The sequence below is a fragment of the Haliotis asinina genome, chromosome 5, assembly GCF_037392515.1.
Source record: "Haliotis asinina isolate JCU_RB_2024 chromosome 5, JCU_Hal_asi_v2, whole genome shotgun sequence".
NCBI lineage: Eukaryota > Metazoa > Mollusca > Gastropoda > Lepetellida > Haliotidae > Haliotis > Haliotis asinina.
Window position 1 is genome coordinate 37,259,872 of NC_090284.1, and position 27,659 is coordinate 37,287,530.

Here is a 27,659-nt window from a genome sequence, read left to right on the forward strand (position 1 = left end):
TCACAATGGCAGACGTAAGTTAACTCGGAAAGCTGTTTCTTTGTTTCTCTCATCTTTGTTCATTCGTATTCTTGATTCAGATTTCTATTTCTCAAAGTAGTGTTACTGACTTATAGATATTCGTGTAGTTTGTATGATACTTTTCTAATAAGTTTCGATCATATATTAGTTGTCGTGACATCCCACAGACTGTTGATTGACAAATATCTGACAAGAAGTTTAGCCGAGAAATGCATTCATGCTTAACTGTTTCTTGAGGCTAAAATACGTTAGGAAGTGTCGCATTCCGAATGGCGACGATTGTCGAGTTGTAATTAAGTTACACGGTATATAACCTCATCATATTCTGTGCATGTGTTGTCTGTAAAGAGAACATCGATCTATTACTAGTGTATGTGATGTTGGACGTATATCAGGTTATTATAGGTACCTCGTTGTACCTATTCATCAGCGGGGCTGAATGGACTGGCAGACGGTTCAAATGATATTATATGAAACTTATTTCGTCGATTGAGGATTTTGTATAAATGAAATAACTATAGACTGTGGTTAGACACTGCTGAACGCACATGGCAGTTGTACAGCAAAACATTTCACCAAGTAGACTAAACCATAGCCAAAAGCCAGTGGATGGATGGAACTACATCGGCCTACCTCATGTCGTCGTTTTAAATAGAGCGATATGGTTTCAGGGCATGGAAACACTCACGAAGCGAATGAAATCACAAAATGTTGTCGATATTTAATCATGAATACGGCTTCAGTCACGAGATACGGTTCAGACAGATCTGTTCCCACTAGCAGGGGCAGTTTTCACTGTTTATTTTAGGTGCATCAAATTCCTATACGAGTAAAGCCAAAGCAGGTATTAAATGTGCCCCCCACCAGATGACCGTTTGAACATGAGCTGTCCGTTTGGAAATCTTGTGGTGATGAAACGGAGAGCATGACATGCCCCATGTGTGACCCCGGGAACCCCCAGTCACAAAGCATGCGAGGTCCAGCTGTGGGGGTCATTAAACACTTGTTGAGTAACGAATCAGACCAGACACCAGATTCTTGCATAACAGGAAATGAAGGAACTCACCCCCTCCCACCCCCCACCCCCCAATATTATAATCAGGTTTGCGGAGTACATGTGTATCTGTATGAAACTGATGCGAATAGGAACAAGCGTGACATGAGTGTGTGCTCTGCAAAAGCTCACGCTAAAACATAGCAAAAAGCACAAAGCTGATTTAAAAAGCCTCAAAATTACAACAGTTTACAGCAAGTTTAAACGATGATGGTGATAGATGACGTAAGGACGAGTTAAATTCGTCAGTTTGTATGACTCATTTCACGAGACTGACATTGAAAACAAAGTAAAACTTTGACCGAAGAGAGCGAATAGTGTCATTTCCACTGTGACATGTTCACGTGTTCTCGCTTAATCACTGATTTTGAATTGTAACAAGCAGAGACAATGCATACCACCCGCACATTTTCTCCAGTACGTCGTGGCCTCGTGGTCGTCATTACTGTATTAAATCTATGTGTATATGAATACCGCAGTGTACATGGGTATCTGCAGTGTATGTCACGTCTGCAAGTGCCATTACTGTCGAATATATAGCTGTTGTGTGAACACGGTATTACCACAGTATAGGGTATAGGCTAAAGAAATTACTCGAACAGACTATCTAATGACTGAAATCATGAACAGCGATTACCCACAAGTAAACAGACACATAATGCCACAGACATCGTGTAGATGACATACACGTAAAGGCTTATAGACTATTAACTAGTTTCTTGAACGAACATATTTTACTGAAAAAAGTCTCACAGTAAACAAAAATAAAATATATTTTAAGGAGTCTTAAGACTTTCTCCATTCTCAGATGTGGAAATCTAGACTTGCCACATTTTCTAGACTTACATGGGCTTCTTCAGAGTATTTTCTTCAGGGTCTGTAGGACAGACTGAAATGCTCACTGAACTGTATGTAAAATCTAAACACGCTTACCGTACTGTAACTGTTTATGGTACACACGCTTATCGTACTTTATCTGTTTTGTGTACACGTGCTTCCCTTGTATCTGTTACGCATACACAAGCTTACCGTGTTGTATCTGTTACGTGTGCACATGTGTAAGAATACCGTATCTGTTACGTATACACACGCTTGTCGTACTGTATCTGTTACGTGTCCACATGCGTACCTGTTACATGTACCTACGCTTATCGTGCTGTATCTGTTTCGTATACACACGCTTACCGTACTGTATCTGTTACGTGTGCATATGCTTACCATACTGTATCTGTTACGTGTACACACGCTTACCGGATTTTGGAGTGGCCTTTTCAATGTATTTAGGTACACTGGATAAGTCTTGAACGCAGCGGGAGTACTGCACTTTACCGGGCGCACTTTTTCAGATTAGCGCTCCCTTAAGATCGACAAGGGTACCTGACCCCATCCCCAACCCCAAGCCCTAATCCAAACCATAACCCTAATCCTAACCCTAACCATAAGGATCGTAAATGGTGCCTAACCCTATCCCTACGGATAGTAAAGGGTGCTGCGCCCGGTAAACTGCATTCTAGCCAACGCGGGACATATCGCGTGTGCGCGCGCGTGCGTGTATGTGTGCTTGTGCTTGTGCTTGTGCTTGTGCTTGTGATCAGCTGAATGTATCCGCTATGCAAGAACCAAGCGTGTTAGTCAATAATAACCTACCAAAGGTTAAGGAAAACGGTTCATGGGAAAAAAGGGTTAGAAATGATCTTCAAGTTCACGAACCTATGCTTGTCGTAAGACAAAACCACTAACTGTATGGAAAACCACTAACAGAGGTATGGTAAGCTTAGACAATTTCTCAACATATTGCATGTTGTGGAAACTTAAAGTTCGCTAACATAAAACCCAAACTGTAATCTTTTCCAAACGCTATGTAAAGAACAAATACAGGTTGAAACTTTTTGAACAGGAAATTGAAGTTGTCCGAGAATATCTATACCTGGGAATTTTGTCGAATGGCAATTGTAAGTTTACTAAAGCGATTAAGAGACTTGCTGAACAAGCAACAAGGGCAATGTTTTCTGTTTTTAAAACCATTAGGAACCATTTCCAGTCGACTGTTACCTAAAACTTGTCAATCAATGAACGTTACCAATTTTATTATATGGGTCAGAAGTCTGGTGGCATGGAAATACAACTATTTTAGGAAGAACAATTTTACAATTTTGTAAATATATACTTAAGGTAAGACAGTCTACTCTAAAGTTTAGGGTCTGTGAGGAGATCGGTAGACACCCAATAGAAGTAATGATTAATACAAGAATCATAAGCTACTGGTGCAAAGTCATTACATCATCACATAGCGTATAATGTAATGGCTAACGTGTCCACCTGTGTTCAATTTGATCTTTTAAATATAGTGAAAAGTATACTTCAAAATGTTAGGTTATCTCATACATGGCAGTCTCAAAGTTATCCCGTCTCATCCTTGCTGAAAAAAATACTGTTAAACACACACTTGTAGATCAGTTACGCTGACCTTCAAAAATCACCAAAAGGCAAAATATTACCCCTTATATAAGAATAATCCCAACTAAGAACCTTATTTAATCAGCCTCGCGTGTCTGGATAACAAAACTGCCAACATGCAAACACAGAAGATAGACTATGTTCAGTCTGTAATGTAGCGAATTTCATATTATCTTATGCAGAATCCTAGATGGTGTAAGAAAACGTATTCTCCCTAGTTATTTTTGCAACAATCTCAATATTTATAAATTTATTTTCCTTATGGGATCTGACTATTATATTTTGGCAAGAAAAAATTCTCTTGTTTAACGAAAATTGCATTCCCCCTGTTTTAGCTACACATCAATATTATACTCATTTGCATATAAGCCATAATGCCACATTGTACCTATCACAATATTCAAAATACATGTGTGTTCTCTACATCATTTTGTATGATTTATGAGAATAAAAATCCTGATTCCTGATTCCTGCTTGTCGTAATAGGTAAGGGAAACCACGAACAGGGATATGATGCACACAAACCTATACATTTTAACATCAGTCATAGGTCTTTAGGGCATCCAAGGGTTTATAAATTGTGTATATATGTTGGTTGGTTGGTTGGTTATTGTTAAACGCCACACTCAGCTGTATTCCAACGGAAGTCGGTAAATAATCCTGTCTAGACAATCCAGTCATCAATAGCATGAGCATCGATTCACACAAATGGGATAAAATGACATGTGATTATATGTAAACGTACGGATTTTTACACTCTTAATAATAATAGTAAGATGTACATTTATATTGCCCCAAACTCCACTCACGAGGTAAATGCTCATAGCGTTAACAGTCAAAGCAGGCATATTATTACCCCGGATAACCCAAACTGCCGGTGCTAGAAGGTTATGGTGACATGACTTATCCCATCGAGTACCCATTTTCTGGTGGGTGAACAGAGGCAAACACACTCGCCTGATGTGAGACCAGATGCATCACATGTGCTAATTCATAGACACACTCTTCCAACATTTCTGTGCATTGCGATGCTTTCGCCGAGTAGATTTAATTACATATAAGTATATTTACATGGCGTGGCGTAAAGTGTCCCCGTCAGTGGTGTTACTTCTTTCTTTTGTCACTGAAACGAAGAGCACCGATTCGCTGTGCTTTTCAGCTGCATGAATGTCAAAGTAAACGAAGCGCACGTAGTATACTTGCATAGCGTCAAGTGACAACGTCTGACAGCCTGCCTCATATAAAAGTCGGCGAACCATCTTATTTAATCTTCCACCGTACCCTCACTGCAACATAAACGTCGTTGAAAAAGGTTCTTGAGAGGCATTTAGATGTTGGTATTTGTCTAATAAGACAAAATGTTATGGATGTCAACGTCTTCTATATTATTTACACAGCGTTTATGGGCTATTCCTTGACCCTTCGTCAGGTGGATGCTGACTAACAGTTGAACAGGATCCACATTTCTGGACTAAATCTTGCCCCTTCGTAAGGTGGTTGGTGACTAAACTTTTAACAGGATCCACGTATCTGGAATATATCTTGCCCCTACGTCACGTGCATGCTGACTAACAGTTTAACAGCATCTACCTGACGAAGGCGCAAGGAATAGCCCAGAAACGCTGTTTAATTAATAAAGAAGAGGTTGACATCCATAACATTTTGTCTCATATGTCGATGAAAAAGTCTAGATTTCTCAGACTCTCAGAAGTTCAGTTCCCTCATTCAACTCTCGCGTCTGTTACATTTAAACTTATTTCAATAAAAATTCCATATTTTCAGAAACTGTGCATTATTTTACGCGTGTGTTGTACGCGGCACCATTACGTAACACAATAACACGGGCCGGCATTCCTACTCGAGTGACGCACATATCACTTTATGCCAAGCTAGGTGCCTCGATCGGTCGGTGTACTGATATAGACTGCTTACTTTACACGCGAGGCACATTTGATATCCAGGTCATATGAAAGTTATCAACTCTGCATATATATCGCCTTAATAACGACATTTGCATGAAAATATTCTGTAGCTGTCATTTACGCAACGTAGCCCGGCTGTCCTTTTGAAGCTATATATAGGTCAAAGGTCAAAATATGTAATAACATACCATGGGTTCTCCTCCAACGGTAATGGATTAACGGCCAGTTTTGTTATGTTAAATAGTTCATTTTCTGTAACAGAGTTGATCTGTACCAAGATGTTTAGGGGTTTTTTTTAGTTTTTTGTTTGTTTGTTTGTTTTGGGTTGTTGTTTTGTTTGTTTGGTACATTGAAACATTGAAAGAGTTTTAGTTGCATTTAATGTATAAAATATAACGCACTCAGCAATATTCTAGCTATATGGTGGCAGTCTGTAGATAATTGAGTCTGGACTAGACAATCCAGTGATCAACAACATGAGCATCGATCTGCGCAATTGGGAACCGATGACATGTGTTAATCAAGTCAGCGAGCCTGATCACCCGATCCCGTTAGTCGCCTCTTACGACAAGCATAGTCGCCTTTTATGGCAAGCATCGGTTGTTGAAGGGCTATTCTACCCCGGGACCTTCGCGGGTCATGTTTGTCGAGAAATATGTTAGTTCAGCAAAGATTTGGTATAAAACCATATGAGCATTACCATCGCGATGTTGGAAGTGTTAGATACGCTTTAGACGTGCAGAAAACAATCAAATGTATTGTTCAAAAGAAGATTTTTAAGATGTCCATCAACAGTTATGGATTATGGGATTTTCAGAAAATATTTAACACATTTAAATAAAATTATATGTGAGAAATATTTAAGAAGTATTCAGTCACTAAGTTGGAGTTTTTGACCTACACGTATACAAATGTCGCTAATTATAAAATATTTCTCAATTCAAAACCACACTTTGATAGAATCACTTTGGATGTTCTTTTGTTCCTTGGTTTATTTTAACCCGTTGCCGTATAAAATAGTTTTTAAAGTTACATATAAGGTTGAGTAAGGCGGTTTATGTAAAGTCGTAAAACACTTGTCATGTTACAAGACAAGTATCTGTCAGCCTGTCTCCTCTATAGTCTCGGATAGTGACTTTACCTGGTCACTTGCGCGCCGTGGCCCAAGGGTAAACAATGACGAATCCTGTGAAACAGGTACGTGTGCATGTGTGCATGCCTGAATGTTTGTATGTATCTATGTATGTACGTGCGTGGGCTCATTGGCGATTTTCACTCGAAAATGTCCCAAATGTGTTAGTTACAACCGTATTTATCCACACGAAACTTACTTATTTGCATCTGAAACGGCGGTTACTGTCTCCAGCGTCTCTCGGTTTGTATATGTGTGTCACCAGGTATGTTGGCGACTCCACTTACCATCGCTTTTCCAACCTAATTTCTTAAAATGTGTCTAATTGAAAATTTTCTTTATTAAATTTCTTAGTACTGACACATTTCTGCATGAAAACAATCTCTTTTGAACGATGCATGGGTCATTAACTGATGTTGATAAACCACGTAAGAGGTACAGAACGTTACGTATAGCCCCTAATTCTAACAGAGTTGTTTATCCTTAAAGCTTGTCCTTACTTTGTACTTAACTTATAAATGTATAACAAAACCAGAAGTATTGGGTATGTACCACTTTGTAGCGTAAAACGGCGTTACGATTACATATACTGAGATTTTATTTAACGATACAACTGACTTTATTACTTTGGGAAAGTAATTTGTTATAAATATTTGTCATGAATACCTACATTTGTATGTGGAAATGTCCTGGTCATATTTTTATATGATATTATGAACAATAACGTCTAATGATTCGGGTGTGCGTTTTTCACAAACGTTTGACGACATACTCGTCTTGTTTTCTATATATTCCATTTATTTGTGTTTTTCTTTTATGTCGCGCTCAGCAATGTTCCAACTATACACAATACATATGCCAATACAAGTGTGGACCCATCCTTGACATCTCCAGGGTATACGTTCCGATAAGGCGCCAGTATACCCTGGATGTTTCTAAGGCTCTGTCCCATGAATTTATTACCTCCCTTGGTTGGCTATTTAGCCAATCAGGTGTCTACGCTGGGAAGTTGAGTCTGGCAATCACAACACTTTGCATTATTGCAGCACACCTAATAGAGAATATATAATCTACAGGACTTCATTAATTAACCTTGATAGGGGGTTAGTGTCGTAGGGGCTATGATGCCTTGGGGGTTTTTGGGTTGTTTTTTTTTATATAAAGCGCTTAAGTATGACCATTGGGGCTATTGAGCTAAGATCTTTCGTCATACCTGGTAAAACCTTCAGGGGGTTATTGTCATAAGGAATAAACCTTCCCAGCTGCGACCGCTATCTATGTGGACTCTGGCAAGCTCGGTTGTAACGGCGACTTGGCTGATTGGGTTCATGATACTGAACGGGAAGGCACAATGTAGATAATGAAATTATAGTTTCCTGAAAGTGAAAACCTATGTAAAAAAAACAGCAAAAGTATTCATACATAACAATATCGAAACTTTTAACAGTGGATATACGGTTTATTGTATTTTTCGCTTATTCAACCGACCTTCACCTCAAGGTAATCTGCACATATGTACAACAATGCTATGACATCACAAACTGTCATGGCGTCACGCTGCACCGACAGTTGAACAACTTGGTATAAATGTATGAAGGAATTATAATGTATCCATGAAGGAATTATAATGTATCCAATTTAATTACATATTTCTTTTTACCCTTTTCCTCATATATCCTAACAGTATTGACCCTACGCATCCTACGAATGGACGAGTGGGTGTCTGAAAAGTGTAAACTCTCAGGCTTTCTTAGGAGCACCGTATTTTTCACCACAGGTGCTTGTAAGGCAAAATTTTGGCATCAAGGTGTATATACTGTCACTTACGGGGCCTAAACACTATCAAAAGGTATGTCCCCGTTTGTGACAGAATGTATAGGCTGATGTAAGATTTTTGCCCAATCCCCTGTGGTTTTCACACCCAATATGTTTCGTTTGATTTCATCACGACACTGTTTTCTGGTTTTATTGTCTAAATGGATGAAGAATCCAGTGACTTATTTATCGCAGTTGAGTGTAAAATGTATGTGAAGTAATTTATGTCTCATGACCAGCCTTCGCGAAAAGTTATATTTTGTATACATTATCCAATATATGGCAGAATGTTCATTTCGGCGTTCGTGATCGTGCACTTTCCAAACTATCTCAACCGAATTTAGATTTATGTTTCAGATGTTTCAGAATATCACCGTTGGGAATTTGGTAAAAAGGGGATATCAGTGATGATAAATATGCTGTTTTTGAAAATGAGATAATACGCTAGCGTAATTAATCCGGTTTGTTCATACACCACACCCTTAATTACCGATTTCGTTATTTGTCAAAACTGGCGACATTTACAATGCATCGTAGCTCATTTGGAAGACTAATGCCTCTCATAAGATGATACTGGATAGTATCAGTTAAGAAACGGGAAATTTCCCACAGAATTCAAAACTGTGATAAGTACGTAATAACCGACTACAGTAAGGTGTGAGCGACAACATGGCACTACAAGTATAGTTGTGGGCAAATCTATGTCTCCTGCACGATGCTAAAAAGTTCCTGCGACTTGTATATTGTTGAAAACGCCACACCCGGCAATATTCAATATTTCCGCTACATCACACGTTGGTAACTTCATTAGCAGGTAACTTCGCCTGATCCATCCTTACCATGATTAAATGACAACCTGCCACTTAGACTGTGGGCGAGTAGTACACACAATAATTCACTTGTCTTGGACCCTTCCAGCACTGTATAAGAACCAAAGTGATGCCGTCGATCTGCTGACCATTCACAAGTAATTATTGTGCGCATATATATTTCATTATGCCAACACCTTCCGCTTCCATACTAAAAACTAAAGATTGTCACAGCAATCAAACGATGTTAGAGCCTTTACAAGCACCGAGAGTTCTTGTTGACGTTTATTCACGTGGCCCATGAGTCACGTGGGACTTCCCGTTGTTTCTGAAACAGGAATTTCTATCGAAGAACCCACTGTGCTAATAGGAAATTGAAAGCGGAAAGACCTACTACTGCGATGATACCAACACGTATCAATGCTACGATGTGAACCATATTATTTGAAAACGGTGGTTCGATCATTGTCACTAGAAAATCAATACCATTCGCGTGCCATGCAGTTGCAAACAGGCTGAACTGTTCGCTTACTTGCATCACTGCAACAAGCTGCCTCACCTACGAAATAATGTACACGTCCCATAGGAGAAATATGGAGCCGGAAAATAACATGGTAAACATTTCTAGCAGTGAGCCAAATGAATTAATTTCCGCACTGCTTTTCGTTGTGATACATGTCGTCTAATCTCACTGTTTCAGGAAAAGCTTTTGGTGAAAGCACAACCAAATGGAATAACAAAATACGATGGTGATGCTGTGGAAATTGACTTGGAGGGAGGGAGCGATAAGCAATCTGGATCCGTGTTGTCAGCCCACAAGATCTGTTATGAGATAGCAGTGAAAAACAAGACGTGCTGTGGGCGCAGTGTGAAAAAGAAGATACTTCATGATGTACAGTAAGTGTGCTCTTTGTTCCGAGGGCGCGCATCTGTCACGCGCTTTCCGCTCGAGTGACCCCCCTTGCCTTTGTCAACTTCCCTGTGAACTACAAATAAATATGTCGACCGTTTCATTCTGGACGAGATGACTTTTTATGTAATTTGTTTTGAAAGGTGTTGGTGTTTGTAAAGGTACTTTAATCCTACAGGTGAAAATTGGACTGGCTATGTCCAGATATAGTCTCATGATGATCGCTGAGTTGAATAACTGATAATGATAAGCTGTCTCGGTTTAATTCATGAAAATGATAAATTGTGATAGTACCTGCACAAGACAAAAATCATTGACTGTGCTTGAACTGCTCAAGACGTTTGCCAAAAACACGGTACTTAGAGATTCTAATATTGAATATGACAATACTCAAACATATATGTTTTCAGTCAAAGTAAACTTAGTCTCAGTGTATTTCGTTACACTCCACCACTGAGTCTAACAAAACCTAGAAGAAGGTTGTGTCAGGTAACCTTTGAGCGACCAATGACCGTCCAATCAAACACGAGACGGTTACGTAGATTTAACCAATCAGACCGGCTACGATTTAGGGATCGGAGGGACTTTCAAAATAGTCAGGTCATCGACACAGATTTCTCCACAAACAAAAATCCGCATATAACACAGTTATTTGACCTGCAGTATCGGCGCTTAGGGGTTTCTGTTGACATGGTTACCATTAGCTAATATATCCGCAAGATAACATCCTTGAATATTGTCAAAAACACTATTTTCAGCAATTGTTTACTCACTGTTGTCATGGCTGTACATACTCACTGATGTCATGGCTGTACAGACTCACTGTTGTCATGGCTGTACGTATGTCGTGTGCATCACCCGGAAGTGAGCATATGCTAAACAGCATTCAGAATCTTTCGGGTACGAACCTTTTCGAGATAAAAAGTTCAAAAGGTGTGTGCGAATGTGCACTTTCACGATTTGGTAAGCTGTGTTCTGATTGGTCAGTCTCAAAGGTTACCTGACGCGACCTCCCATAAGGTTTTGTTAGACTCGGTAGTGGAGTGTAATGAAAAGTACTGAGGACAAGTTTACTTAGACTGATATGTTTTACAAAATCATCATATAAGCAATTGTCCCCAAAATTGAATAAATATGTATAGTGATGTACAAAGCATATTAATAAAGATGACATTTTAGTACTGTTACACGTTTTTAGGTTGTGTACCATAGAGTTTAAAAATTAAAATATATATATTTCCCATGATTTATGATATCTTAGATACATGTCATAATGTAAACAAGAGGTTACTTCCTGATCTTCAGTACCAGTAGTCAGCATATAACTAGATGATATTGCACTATACCAAGGACTACTCGATGTAGCCCTTGTATGTTATTGGTTAGAATATGAGTTTATATATATGTATGAACGACAGTATCACCTTTGCTCTATCGGCACTCGTCACACGCTCTATGCTGTAGTGACACACAACCCACCCACCCTTGATTCTGTCAAGTTTGCTGTACAACATGAATGCTTGTTAACTTTCATTCCAAACGAGTTGTGTGTAAAAGTTATTGAGTTGACTCCACAACATAAAAGCTATAAGGGTTGGTGCACTTGACCTAAATCGTGACAATGTAACAAATCAGTGGTGCCGTATCAAACAGGGTTAAGAAATAGAGAGCAAGTATCCCCAAACTGGGGAACTTAGACCAGTGAACAGCCACGGGGATGTAGCTGTCATGTTATGATAAATCTTATACAGTAATGTGCTTTTCTGTATCAAAGCAGCAACTACACAGAACATTCCCTCGTAACAGCAAGGCTAAAAACCCAAGAAGACAAGTAATCTACATAGGTACATCAATTGTACCTGAAGTTTTAATACTGTGACGTATGTAGTCCTGCAATCTATAGGATTCACACAGACAGAAGACAGACCTCTGATTTGAACTGAATAAGCTATATAAAGTACTCGTTTAGTGTGAGAGGTTGTGGGTCAGTACACAGTCGATTACACAAGTCCATGTCACACTTTGCATGGCATCTATGTGTCGCTGTTGTGTATTCCTTTCATCCTTTCATGGCAGTGCCTCGAACACTACTCTGGTGTTTGTCCAACAACCTATCTGGATCAGACATCAAAGTTCCTCACCAGAGAATATCTCTACATTTAACCTATTTAAAGGACTATAGAACTGACTGAAGTGCATCACATTCATGCAAAGAAAATGTCAAGTCTGCAATGTAATTTCTTATCACAGGCGTATAATATGTACATGGCTTTCCATGAAAAGTTATTATAGGCCTTAAAACGCAACAAACACCAGAGACAGCACATTACAGAGGGTATTTAGTAATTATAATTAGACAGTGATATTGTCTGCTCCAACAATAACTCTGTGGTTCTGCCCACTTTGCACCACCTTGAAGCAATAGTACCAATTGCCAGGATTTGTTGAACCCTTACAAACTGTCAGTTTCGGTACACAGACTCACCATTGTAGTAGGCACTGAATCCCTGCAAACATCTGTGTGAAGGTATTATTGACTGGTGGTCAGGAAACTCTACAGAACCATTAAGTCAACACATACTCTCCATCACTGTCTGTTCAGGCTGAGATAATCAGCATAAAGACATATTCCCACATTTCTTTCCAGGAATGTTTAGGTCAACAATTCTACTCAAAACTGTTCTCCCACCATGTAAGGCTATGCATGCTTAGTTCAGTTTGACATACTGTCTACCCGACAGCTGATCTGTAGCCATCCGTTACACTGCTTGGAGTGTATTACCTGTCTACGTCTTCCTACAGCAGAGGTTCACCCCAAGCCTCATATTTTACTGATTTTGCTATTGTACTTGTCAAATATCTCTTGCTATACTATCACCTGCATATACACTGTTAGAGTCCTTATACAATAAATCACTAAGTTAGTGATATGTTTCAGCCTGCTTTGTCAGACATGAGCTTATTTTGCAGCATTAATTTAGCAGAAAAACAGTATAATGTCTGATGGACATGACCTTGTGGGTTGTGTGGTCCATGGTGAACTGTTGCTTATGTTGTCAATGGCTGGTGTGACTGACCAAGGTTTACAGGCATTCATGGAACAGTCACATTTCAACTTTCAGTCATGTCATGATATCTGTAACCCCTCCACCATTGGGTGCCACAGTACTCTGGATTGTACTTCTGGACTATTTTATCTACAGCCTAATTATGACTGTGAGTCAGCCATCCTGTGTAGGCTGTAGCTGCTGCTTGTGGCATATAATTCTAATGGGAGTCAGTCATGGATAGTGACAATACCTGTCTGGTCAGTAGCCCACACCCAAATCCACAGTGCCATGCTTCAGGAGTCTGTCTGGGGGTGGCTTTATTGACAGGCAGCTCATTCCCCTATGTGACTGAACAACTGTTATGTACTTACAGAAATGTACTTATTCATTTTGTACTGACTACTCTGTCAAAGAATATTTATATATTCCTTAGCCCATGCTTATTGTATGAGGTGACTAGCAGGGTAAGGGTAGTCAGGCTTGCTGATTTGGTTGACAGAAGTCATGGTATCACGCAGATTGATGCTCATGCTGACGATCACTGGATTGTCTGGTCCAGACTCGATTATCTACAGGCTGACACCATATGACTGGAATATTGATGAGTGTGACATAAAACTATACTCATTCACTCAGTTATGTTGAACTTTACGTAAACACTGTTAAAAGCCAGTTTCACAACAAAGTTACTACAAAAGATCATTATGTGTGTAGGCTGTTAATATCCTCTTCTCTAAACATAGGAGGATGTATAGGAGAATTTCTATTGTCAAAAGGCACTAGAAGAATATTTTATTTATCATCCAGTACCAAAGTACAAATACAATGTAATATATGAGTGACAGTTTTGACATTTGAGGCCATTTTTTTGGAGGAGGCAATATCAAAATTGACTTCTTTTTGAATTTCAGGATATGTATGTAGCTGTAGTAGGTGTCAGCAGTTTCTGCCAAACTGTGCAGTTACTAACTTGTTTTGTGACTTTGTAATTACAAACTTCCTGAATTACCGGTTGGCGGATAAAATGTATTTCACATGTGATTAGTTACCATGACTACTGTTTTCAGTGGTATCTTCAAGCCTGGTATGAATGCCATCATGGGCCCAACTGGAAGTGGGAAGACATCGTAAGTCAGTTTCAGTGTTTTGTGGTCAGTACCAGTGTCAATCATTTTATGAAAAATGTTATGGGAAAAAACGTACCTAGCACCAGATGCTTGTAGAAACACTACGAAAGAATAAACTTCAGTCGTAATTGTGACTGTGTTCAGTATTCCACGTGCTATCCAACATTGTTTTGTGTGATCCGTGCTCAGAATACTATTATTGACAGTGTTGTGAAAGGGAGCTCAGAAATGTAAGACCCTTGTAAGTTCCCTATTTTCTGTGGTGCAACAGTCCCATACACCCTTTCAAAACAATGTATGACAAATTTATTAACCCTAAGATCTTTTATTTACCTTGTCTTAAATGAGACGCAAAACATTTCACCATGATATTTCCTGAACAGTCATAAAAGGACTCAAGATAACTAAAGATAGCTTAGTTTATGATAAACTAATAGCATTACTTCATGTTAAATCACAAGTGAAATATGGAAACATTTTCTTTTTTGGATACATTTATTGACACAAGCAAATTAGAAATTATGATAACAATTTTATTACAATTTTATTATCCTCATAATTGTATAATTGTTTACATCAGCTCTAAAGTTTAAAAGCAATCAGACATTTGGCAGGCACATTCCATCTAAGATTAATGTCACTTGTATAGCCTGTATAGCGTGTCACATGACAGATTTGACAGAGTATATGGTTTGTACACCCAGGAAAATCTGCCTACATGGTTTTGTATGCTTTTGGCTATTACCATAACCAATCAGAATTTGTAAAATTTATCTGAGGGGTGACAAAGGCTTACACAGTAGCTGTAAAGTTCCTGACTGTTGTATGAAAGAACATCTGCTCAATATTCGTATGATGAAATGCCCACTATAATGAATACAGTATGATATGGTGTCCTCTCCCCAGATTGCTGGACATCCTGGCTGGGAGGAAAGATCCACAGGGCCTGTCCGGTGAAGTACTGATAGATGGCGCTCTGCCTCCTTCCAACTTCAAGTGTATGGTGGGATATGTTGTACAGGTGAGAAAGAAGATGATGATGATGATGATGATGACAGTTTTGTTTATGATTTCCCACGATGATGTGGTAGGTAATTTGCTGACACTTGTGTCCTGCAGCTTGGGGCCCAACTTGCCCTACTGACCGAGCTGACCATGGTGCAGGAATTTGAACTAGTCACCTACTCTTAACATGACCTGGAGCAGGACCATCAGCAGCTTCTTATCTTACTCAGCATACTACTGGGAGTTGCTGCAGGGAATATGTATAGTGCCCTGTGGGACTGGATAGTGGGTAACAGGTGGCAGCTGTTAATATGAGCTGTATTTTCGTTATCTGGTATTTTTAGTGGTTTGGGTAATCAACATTTTCTTACATGTGCAAGCTAAATTAAGATAACATTGGTTTATGAGAAAAGCTCCATTAAGACTGGCTTCCATCATGACCTAACGTAATGACATATGTCAGAGCTTTTGATGTTCTCATGTATCAGTTGCTGGCTCAGGGTGGGAAAAAGTGTAACATGTGGGACATCTGTGAAGACGAGGGTCATTTACTGAATATGTGAAGTTAAATATGGACCTGTCAAGTGATTTGTGTTTGACTGGCCTGTGATTTGATTAAGGGATATCTTCACTTCTGTTGGGAATAGTACTTCTTTTCCCTTAGTGTTATTTTGCCTTTTTTTTTATACGTTGGAATATATTAGGAGCTAACGAGTTTGACAGTGAGTGGTACAGAGTGTACGTGCAATTACTTGTTTTATACAGTTTAGAGTATGTGAAATATACTGTCTTGACAATTGATTACTAAGGGGAACTAAGTTGAGAATGAAAGTCTGTGTAGATTTTAACTTAAAACGTTGAGGTATTCATGAAACTTATAATATTTTATCAACCAGTATACTAGTTCTGAAAAAGAATATTGCAATGCTCATCATCTGAAAAGGATATTGTGGTATCCCAGTAATGGTACCGCAAAGTCCTACCTATCATGCATGAAATAGCCACTATCAGTATGAAGTTTGGTGTGAAAAGTGGTATTGCTGGGATTTGTTTCCAGTCTTATGGAAGGTACAACTGGCATTTATTTACTTAAGTGATGCATTTAGTTTCATTTTATTAACTTAAAACAACCCCACACATACCCAACCTTAATTTTACAGCCAAGTGTCACTAGTCAGAATGTCATAAGGTGTCATTGTCCTCAAAAATACTTGAAATGCAAGCAAGAACATTAGAAGTGTAAATGGGAGAATTACGTTTGGATGGTCCTTGTATATTGCAAGTTGTAAAATTTATTTTTTAGAAGCAATATTAGGATATTAGTGACTCAAGACTTCCTGAAAAAGGTTATTTTTTACTGTTCATTGACAGTGTCAGTGTGAGTATATGTAATGAGACATTGTATTTCATCCATCTATCCATTCAAAGTTTTGACTCACTGTTTGAGTTTGAGACACATTAATCTCTTTCTTTGTCCTTAGCTATGGCATTAGATGACATCAGGAGCAACATGGTGTGATCTAATGTTGAAGGGACAGAAGGATCAGTCAAACTGCCTGTCTCCTGCAAATTGGATCTACACCATTTTAGAAAGACAAATACCACTTCATGATGGAGGTAGCTGTAACCAATATAAGTACTTGTAATTACAACTGTTTGTGTTGTGTCTGCAGGATGATGTTGTCATGGGAACCCTGACAGTGCGGGAGAACCTACAGTTCTCAGCTGCACTGCGCCTCTCCCGGTCTGTGTCGGTGAAGGAGAGAAATGACAGGATAGACAATGTCATCCAGGAACTTGGACTGTCATCCTGTGCCAACACCAAGGTAAGACAGATTAGCCTCCCTTTCCTGTAACCAGTATCCGCTAGCCATTGGCATTAATGCATAGTTAGTTTGATTATGATGGCTCCCATATCAACAGGATCCATTTTCCTGATATTTATATAACATACAGGGGTCTATAATCCAGGGTATAATGGAAATAGTCCAAATATGACATTTTTTATCAGTATGTTTTTGGTTTTGGTTATTGACCTTGAAAGTTTGAAAGCTTTTGCTGGGAGTTCTGCTGGCATTATTACTATTATGTATTCAACAGCACCTGTTCATCCATCTGTATGTCCATCCTGATTCTTGTCAACATGATATCTCATGAACTGTGATACCCAATGTCTTCAAGTTTGGTGACATTGGGGGATCACGCAGACATCAGTTGATTTTGGTAAGCTTGACCTTATTTTCAAGGTCACCCCGACTCTTTGATCACTTTTCAAACTCTTGATAAATGCAATATCTCATGAATTGTTGTACCAAATGTTTTCAAATTTGGTACCAGACCACATTTGGGAATTACGCAGATACCATTTGACTTTGGTGACCTTGGCCTTATTTTCAAGGTCACTATGACTCTTTACGCTTGTTAATGCGATATCTCATGAACTGTTGTACCCAGTGTCTTCAAATTTGGTGACAGCTTACATTGGGTGATTACACAGACACCAGTCGATTTGGATGATTTTGATCTTCAAGGTTAACCCAACTCTTTGACCACTTTTCAAGCTATTGTTTTCAGGTTGGTAATGAATTTATGCGAGGTGTATCAGGGGGTGAAAGACGTAGGACAAATATCGGTATGGAGCTGATTATCTCCCCACCCGTGCTCTTCCTGGACGAACCAACCACAGGCCTGGATGCCAGCACGGCAAATGCAGTCATTCACATGCTTAGAAGGTACTTCCCATCATATGACAGAAGAAGGATTGTTAACCATTGCTCCATGTCTCTAAATCTCCAGCATCGGTTCCAACATGTCAGCAAAGTGTCAGATGATTTAATGGAAGTCACAGACACTACTAAAGTTCCATCAGTGTTTGTAAGACTCTGTATAATAAGTTTATTACTACTTTGTGCAGAATTGAAGGTTATTATGTTTTGTTTTTCAGTTTATCACAGAGAGGACGCACAATTATCTTCTCAATCCACCAACCAAGGTACTCAATCTTCAAGCAGTTTGATCGCCTCATGATGTTGTCACAGGGACAAACTGTTTACCATGGTGTTGCAAGTCAATCTCTGCAGTTCTTCCAGGAAATGGGTAGGTTTCCATTTGTTCTACTTGATGACATGCAGACAAATCACTGCAGGTAGTGTGATCCTAGAGATGCTACTTATTCACACAGGACAGTATTCATATGTCATCCCTATAAGCACTCTTCTCTTCATGACTGTAACCACAACATCACCTAGTGTTCCATTCACTGTAACCATGACAGTACTTAATGTTCCATTCACTGTAACCATGACAGTACCTAATGTTCCATTCAATGTAACCCACAACAGTACCTAATGTTCCATTCACTGTAACCCACAACAGTACCTAATGTTCCATTCACTGTAACCATGACAGTACCTAATATTCCATTCCCTGTACCCATGACAGCACCTAATGTTCCATCCAGTGTAACCATGACAGTACCTAATGTTCCATTCATTGTAACCATGTCAGTACCTAGTATTCCATTCACTGTACCCATGACAGTACCTAGTATTCCATTCACTGTAACCATGACAGTACCTAATGTTCCATTCACTGTAACCATGACAGTACCTAATGTTCCATTCACTGTAACCAAGACAGTACCTAGTATTCCATTCACTGTACCCATGACAGTACCTAATATTCCATTCACTGTACCCATGACAGCACCTAATGTTCCATCCACTGTAAACATGACAGTACCTAATGTTCCATTCATTGTAACCATGACAGTACCTAGTATTCCATTCACTGTAACCGTGACAGTACCTAGTATTCCATTCACTGTAACCACACCAGTACCTAGTGTTCCATTTCACTGTAACCATGACAGTACCTAGTGTTCCATTTCACTATAACCATGACAGTACCTAGTATTCCATTCACTGTACCCATCACAGTACCTAATATTCCATTCACTGTAACCATGACAGTACCTAATGTTCCATTCACTGTAACCATGACAGTACCTAGGATTCCATTCATTGTAACCATGACAGTACCTAGTATTCCATTCACTGTAACCATGACAGTACCTAGGATTCCATTCATTGTAACCATGACAGTACCTAGTATTCCATTCACTGTAACCATGACAGTACCTAGTATTCCATTCACTGTAACCACACCAGTACCTAGTATTCCATTCACTGTACCCATGACAGTACCTAATATTCCATTCACTGTAACCATGACTGTACCTAATGTTCCATTCACTGTAACCAAGACAGTACCTAGTATTCCATTCATTGTAACCATGACAGTACCTAGTATTCCATTCACTGTAACCATGACAGTACCTAGTATTCCATTCACTGTAACCACACCAGTACCTAGAGTTCCATTTCACTGTAACCATGACAGTACCTAGTGTTCCATTTCACTGTAACCATGACAGTACCTAGTATTCCATTCACTGTACCCATCACAGTACCTAATATTCCATTCACTGTAACCATGACAGTACCTAATGTTCCATTCACTGTAACCATGACAGTACCTAGGATTCCATTCACTGTACCCATGACAGTACCTAATGTTCCATTCACTGTAACCATGACAGTACCTAGTATTCCATTCACTGTAACCATGACAGTACCTAATGTTCCATTTCACTGTACCCATGACAGTACCTAATATTCCATTCACTGTACCCATGAAAGTACCTAATATTCCATTCACTGTAACCATGACAGTACCTATTGTTCCATTAACTGTAACCATGACAGTACGTAGTATTCAATTCACTGTACCCATGACAGTACCTAATATTCCATTCACTGTACCCATGACAGTACCTAGTATTCCATTCACTGTAACCATGACAGTACCTAATGTTCCATTCACTGTAACCATGACAGTACCTAATATTCCATTCACTGTACCCATGACAGTACCTATTATTCCATTCACTGTAACCGTGACAGTACCTAGTATTCAATTCACTGTAACCATGACAGTACCTAATGTTCCATTCACTGTAACCATGACAGTACCTAGTATTCCATTCATTGTAACCATGACATTACATGTTCCATTTCACTGTAACCATGACAGTACTTAGTATTCCATTCACTGTAACCATGACAGTACCTAATGTTCCATTCACTGTAACCATGACAGTACCTAATATTCCATTCACTGTACCCATGACAGTACCTAATGTTCCATTTCACTGTAACCATGACAGTACCTAGGATTCCATTCACTGTACCCATGACAGTACCTAGTGTTACTTTCATTATAACAACGACAACACCCAGTTTTCCATTCATTGTAACCATGACAATACCTATTTGGTTCTATTACAATACCTGCCAAGACTGTTTTTATGACTGTTCCCTGACAGTGTAGTATTTTTGGTTTTTCAGTTGTTAGTTGTAGCTGCATGTATGCTACAAATATTACTAAAAGTGCTATAAAGTTCTATGTGTGCCATGAATGTTTGTTTGTTACCAGGTTACATCTGTGAGGAACACAACAACCCTCCTGACTTCTTCCTTGATGTCATCAATGGCGATGTTACGTGTTTGCTCTCCGTGGAAAACAAGGAAGTAAAAGGTAATGAATATACACCAGGTACAGAACGATGTCCATGAAAGAGCTCTTATTAGGAACATTTTTCTGTGGTACATATACACTGGCAATATTTGTTCTGGGTGGAACTAATAACATGGGGAACTAACTACTGTGACCACAGGTTTGAATCATCCACTTGGACATACAGTCTGAGTGAGTGTAACTTTTAGGCCTGGCAGTTCAAAACATGATTTACATGTCACTTCATTTTCGAAACACTGAGAAGTCTTTACATACAGCGATTTGTGTTTACTCTGCATTGAGCAGTACTTCATTCATGCCTTGGCATGTCAGTTTACTCTTGGAGGAGAACCGTAACAATGCAGGCTTTAGGTGTAGGTGCCTGCATACCAAGAAACATAATCAAGGCAGTTTTGAACCTAAACCATCTGATTCTGGCACTACTGGGACATGCAGCTCTTTACAACAAATTGTGATACCTTACAGGATGGTTCTACATTTTCATGCTGAATATCCTAACTAGATCAGAATTAAGCTAATGGACAGTTCTGTGTGATGGTGCCACATCTATGGAGGAAGTGACTGGCTCCATGGTTGTACATAGGAACATGAGGAAGGTAATGGAGCATTTCTCAGAACTTAAAACAAGTTAAAACCTGTGGTCAAGTAAACGTATGTTATGAATAGGCCTTTTCGCCTCCTTTGTTTATCATGCTTAGGGCAAATGATATCAGTGTTTTGTTAAGTGCAGATATCATATGAATTCTACTGATTATTTCTTGTTTATAGAAGAGATGACTGTCAACCAGACACTAGCTGAAGGCTTCAGAAAATCCAAATGGCATAAAGAGTAAGTACTTATAAAGATCTGTCTCTGAAATAGCTGAATGTATTCTATTGCTTGTCACAATACAAATGTATTGAGACCAGTATCACCTCCCTTCATCATTAAAAGCCTTATAACTGTATGAAATACATTCACAACACTGTAGAGTAGTTTACTGTGCTGTTACTGTTTGTATTGGTTTCTTCTCAGCATTGTTTGAATGATGAATTTTCTTCCCAGACATCAAACCCTTCAAGTTTGTCATAGTTGGAGGTTGGTGTTATCAATTAAATCTGTACATGGTATTACCAGGTTGATGATGGAGGTGCAGCCAGTCTACAGCCAGTTCAAGGAAGAATCTGAGAATGGTGGTGTTGTTCGCATGGAGAGAGTGGAGTATGCAACCTCATTTCTGCAGCAGGTAAAGGGAGACAACTCTTGCCCCTACTTAAATATCATATTTACAAGTGTAACATGTTATATCACAAAACCAGGATATATTGCCCAACACATTAATACGGATGAACATGACAACAAAAAGCTTCATGAAATATTCTCTTTGCAGTTTGTTGTTGTAGCTGGTCGAACACTACGGAATATTCTCAGGAATCCTCATGCGGCCATGATGCAGGTGAGTTAAATGTGATGATAATACCCTGTTAAATCGAACACATATTTTCTTGAGAATCTGTCATTTGATTTGATCCCTCTAACTTTCAGTAATTAACATGGTCTGATAAACATTTATCAGCCCCAAAACTTTCAGAAACACTTAAGTCCTGAGTGAAGACGTGTAGAGGAGTCTGTTGCCAGCCATGCTGCTTGGTCATTAGAGTTCCTACATTTGTACGAAACACATTCCTATAAAGGTTAATAGGATTTAATGGAGCTTCTCCAGCTTAGACCGTATCCCAGATATGTACACAACTGAATTACAGCTGCGCTAGGTGTCAGAAAAGACAAGAGAACAGTCAGCATGCATAAATTGTTTAGCATGACATGTATAAGTCTGTATATGATTGAAAATATTTCCATTATTTTGTGCTGGTGAATCACTCTGATAGATCACTGAAATTCAGATATACTGGTATATTCTGGATCATGCTACTAATGTGATATGATGTGACTTTTTCTACTTTTCTTCTTTTGCAACATAAACATTCAACTGACACTGATGTTACCGGAACATGCTCACTTCACATGTTGACTGAAGCTGGTGTTACCTGAACATGCTCACTTCAGCTGATGACTGAAGCTGGTGTTGTGTGAACATTCTCACCTTAACTGTTCACAGAAGCTGGTGAGATACTTTACATACATGCTTTATACAGTTAGTATATTAATGAAACAAATTTGGTTTCCAGGTGTTCATGATGCTGTTGTTTGCCATCATCGTTGGAGCTGTGTACTTCCAGCTAGACACATCTGCAGCCTCGGGAATACAGAACAGGTGTGTTGGTGTAGGAATGGTAGCAGCAGCTAAATGCTTAGACACAATGAGTAATGTTAGCTTCAGTTTTGCTTTCCTCTGTCACTGAACCGTGACTGTGTAGGTCATGTGTTGTCTGCAGTTTTACACTGAACCGTGACTGTTTAGGTCATGTGTTTTCTGCAGTTTTACACTGAACTGTGACTGTTTAGGTCATCTGTTGTCTGCAGTTTTACACTGAACCGTGACTGTGTAGGTCATGTGTTGTCTGCAGTTTTACACTGAACCGTGACTGTGTAGGTCATGTGTTGTCTGCAGTTTTACACTGAACCGTGACTGTTTAGGTCATATGTTGTCTGCAGTTTTACACTGAACCGTGACTGTGTAGGTCATGTGTTGTCTGCAGTTTTACACTGAACCGTGACTGTTTAGGTCATGTGTTGTCTGCAGTTTTACACTGAACCGTGACTGTGTAGGTCATGTGTTGTCTGCAGTTTTACACTGAACCGTGACTGTGTAGGTCATGTGTTGTTTGTAGTGTGACACTGAACCGTGACTGTGTAGGTCATCTGTTGTCTGCAGTTTCACACTGAACTGTGACTGTGTAGGTCATGTGTTGTTTGTAGTGTGACACTGAACCGTGCCAGTATAGGTCATGTGTTGTCTGTAATGTGACACTGAACATTCTTGATTAGAATAGATTGTCAATCATCATGTGAATGTTTTTGTTGTTTGTTTCAGAGTTGGTGCCTTTTTCTTCATGGTGATGAATCAGATATTTGGTAACCTGTCTGCTGTAGAAATATTCCTTCGTGAGAGATCCATGTTTATGTAAGTTGTTGTGAGTTTATGTCATGTTAATCATCAGTTGTCCTTAAGAATCTTTCTAATAAACGAGCCCAGACTCTAGTAAATCAGCTGCTGTTCAAGTTGACTAAGTATTGAAGATGCTCTTGTAATAACACACACCTCTGCTCTCCACCAGGCATGAGAATGTGAGTGGATTCTACCGTGTGTCATCATTCTTCCTGGCGAAGGTTTTCTGTGATCTTGTTCCCATGAGGCTGGTACCAACAGCGGTATTCAGCTCAGTCGTCTACTGGCTCATTGGTGAGTACTGTTGCCCTAGAAACAGCCTTACATCACAGCCTGGTTATAGATGTTTCTTCTCATCCCAGCTGACAAGCTGGATGTACAGAAAATACATGGCATTACTTTGACATCTAATTGTAACATAGACTTTTGAGATAATATGTAAAAACAGCTTATCACTTATTTTCCAAGGTTGTGTTCAATCGAGTATCACCAGCTTAGTGAATTTGATTATGTACACCCAACTTATCTTTCAGGATTCAAAAATGGTGCAAGTCATTTCTTCTTCTTCCTCCTGAATCTCTTCTTGACAACGTTATCCGCCACAAGTCTGGCATTTGCTATCAGTGCCAGTATCCAGGTCCGAGCTGTGGCCAACATCCTCATCTCACTCTCCTTTGTCTTCATGATGGTGAGTGGTTACAGTGTCTAAATTGAGAGCGTAAGGTCAGGGGTTTGATCACTGGGCACATCATACCAAAAGAAATAAAATATGGTACTTGTTTTTCCCTGCCTGGTGTTCGACATCAGTGGGTAAAACAATGATTGGTTACCTCAGAGTCAGTATAACATACCTGAGTGGGGTATTCTTGCTCAACTACAGCATGGTATTTCAATGAACTATCACCATAAAACCTGCTTAGTCTGGGCTAGTACATGCACACACATTGCCATATGAGCAAAATACATTTAAGCATTAAAGACCATTTCACCTCACCTCATAATGGTGAATAGTTGGGACTCGTTGACACAACCTGGGGCAGTGGGGTACTGCTGTAATGGCTAATGTGTGCACTTATGCAGTACTTTGTTAATGGGTCAATGCCCAACATTGCTGCAGTGTTTAGAAACCAATTTTTCTGGTGACCTTCGCCATGATTCTGCTTGAATTTCGATGAAAGCAGCATAGTACCAGACAGACTCATTCACTCTGACTCACTCTCTCACTCACAAAAGTGGACATCATGGTGGCTGAGCAGGTTAGGCAGCTGACTTTGCATGCAGTCGATTAGGTGCCTGATTCTGAGGGAATGGGATTCCACTCAAAAAGTACTCAAATCTATACTTTACTAAAAATATGTTATCCCAAATATAACATATGTTACTGTATTGTTTGTGGAAAGGGTGTGTGTATGTATATTGTGCATCTCGTGTGGTTCATTGCAGTTGTTCAGTGGGCTGCTCATCAACTTGGGTTCTATTGGGGAGTGGCTCACCTGGGCCAAGTGGATCTCCATCTTCAGGTTCAGCCTGGATGTAAGTACCAGCAGTCTGTAGAAGCAGTTAGAACTTTGCATCAGTTTTCTTGCTCATAGCCTTCACAGACATGGAAGAGAGAGTAGTAAATATGCTTTCACAAGTAAAAGTGAAAAAAGGGTAAAATTTGATTGGAAATATGCAGTTAATATTTGTGTGTTTACATCATCCTCATACCTTGGACGCTTATATGAGTGTGTCTGTAAGCTGGACGTCTGTATCAGTGTGTCTGTAAGCTGGACGCTTGTATGAGTGTGTCTGTCAGCTGGAGAGATGTATCAGTGCGTCTGTAAGCTGGATGCTTGTATCAGTGTGTCTGTCAGCAGGACGCTTGTATCAGTGTGTCTGTCAGCTGGACGCTTGTATCAGTGAGTCTGTAAGCTGGAGGACTGTTCCACTAAGACATCTGTCAACGTGGACCTATGACAGTTGTAGCATTACTATGGCACTGTGGTGTAAGACACTGCTGCTGTGATAACAATGTGTGTCTTCTATTCCAGGCCCTTTGTATCAATGAGCTCAAGGATCAGGAATTCTGTGATGAAAAGCTTGAGGGGAATATTACACAGATTTGGTAAGTCTCAACTGTTTCAAACTGTTTCTTTTGTGAGTTGACAGTTTCTGGTCTTTTCACCACATTGTTCAAACATTCAACTCTCTATGTTTCAGTGTGACTGGGAACTCCTATCTAGAACAACAGGACATTGCATATGTGACAGGTTGGGACCTGTGGCAGAGAGAGGCTGCCCTCTTCATCATGTCCAGCTTGTTCCTTTTCCTCACCTACGTCCAGCTACGCCGCATTAAGAAACTCAAGTGAGGTCACATCCCCTACCTAGTGATTGTGTACAGCCTGCCAGTGAAGCCTGTGTACAGTAGACATCTATCATGAGATGGATTGGCAGAAGTCACCCTCCGACTGTTGTACTGCTGCATGTGGATTTCTCTGACAAGATTGTCTTGTTACCAATCCAACAAACTATATGATTCCAACTTGTCAGGTTTGGATTACTTACCTGGTAAAATGATTGACTTGATGACTTGAAGTAGTTGTGTCATCAGCTGAGATATGGTGTTTTGTCAAGGTTGCGTCAATATGAAGAGGTTAAGTATGACAAGTTCCATTTCAAAGGAGTGACATGAGATGACAAACTAAGCCATGAGATGAAGTGGTAATTTCAATCTTCCCTTACACTTGAATACCATTGTTTACCTGCATTAAATGTGTGTGTGAGTTATCACATGAGAAAGGGTCTTCATCTTTATCAAGTGTGATGCTGCAACAAGTTCTCTCCTACTCTTTGCTGTCAGCCAAGCTGGACATTCATATACTACATGTATACCGTCAGTTGTTCTTCCCTGTTACACAGACACAGATGTAGTTCTTTCCTCATGTTTACACAGAGTGTAACTGGGTTTGGGGTGTGGTACCAAGTATCAATGGAAACACAGATCTGACAGATCAGACCCAAATAAAACAAAAAGTAGTAAGATGCAGAATTGATTTTATCAACTTCAAACAATGAGTACTGATTGGTCTGTTTTTTTCTGTGAACCATAAAATGAGTGTCCTTGAGTCTGTGTGCTACATAAATGCTGAGGTATGTGAAAACAAGTGATGCATTGACACCTGTACAAGACACCTTGTTTCACCACCATTATCAACTTACTCATTCACTGTGTTTTGTTGAATCTTGCATTCAAACACTCCGCCACGCATTAGTTTTGTTTCTTTATGACAGGAAGAACACAGACATACTGTCTGTGCAGTATGTGGGTTGGATTTTTATTGTCAGCTGGTCCTAGCACTGTCTATTTTCCTTATATTGGTAAAAAGTGAGATGCAAAGTTGATATTTAAAAAGTATGCACAATAGTGGACTTTTTTTTATATTTTATGGTTGATGAGAGAAGTATTGTATTAAATAAGTAGTTTTGTTATTACCTCAGGGAAATGTACCTACCTCCTAAGTTCATGTACTACAATACATGAGGGTAGTTGTGCCTGTATTCCATGTACTCCAGAAAAGGACTACTGTAACAAGAGAAAAGTACAAGGGGGTCTGTTGTACAGCATTGAATTGCTTCCAATGTTCTTGCTCAAAACAATATCTAGGCATTAATGCTGCTATAGATTTTGTACTTTATTATATATTAATATAGCTTGGCATTGGTTC

General features: G+C 39.4%; 1 protein-coding gene across 3 annotated transcripts; it reads left to right on the plus strand.

Moving 5' to 3' along the window:
• LOC137284276 (broad substrate specificity ATP-binding cassette transporter ABCG2-like) lies at positions 1 to 26,967 on the plus strand. Of its 3 annotated transcripts, none has more exons than XM_067816028.1 (18): positions 1 to 14; positions 9,911 to 10,107; positions 14,238 to 14,297; positions 15,204 to 15,318; positions 16,976 to 17,128; positions 17,877 to 18,034; positions 18,247 to 18,398; positions 20,799 to 20,900; positions 21,669 to 21,729; positions 22,018 to 22,126; positions 22,271 to 22,336; positions 23,070 to 23,155; positions 23,876 to 23,965; positions 24,120 to 24,244; positions 24,484 to 24,638; positions 25,394 to 25,483; positions 25,984 to 26,057; positions 26,153 to 26,967. In XM_067816028.1, the coding sequence occupies exons 1-18, from the start codon at positions 6 to 8 to the stop codon at positions 26,301 to 26,303; spliced, it is 1,953 nt and encodes a 650-aa protein (XP_067672129.1). In that variant the 5' UTR covers positions 1 to 5; the 3' UTR covers positions 26,304 to 26,967. The 3 variants fall into 3 exon arrangements, with proteins under 3 accessions (XP_067672129.1, XP_067672128.1, XP_067672127.1); XM_067816027.1 differs by lacking the exon at positions 1 to 14 and adding an exon at positions 6,580 to 6,651; XM_067816026.1 differs by lacking the exon at positions 1 to 14 and adding an exon at positions 9,498 to 9,824.
• The last annotated feature ends 692 nt before the right edge of the window (positions 26,968 to 27,659 follow it).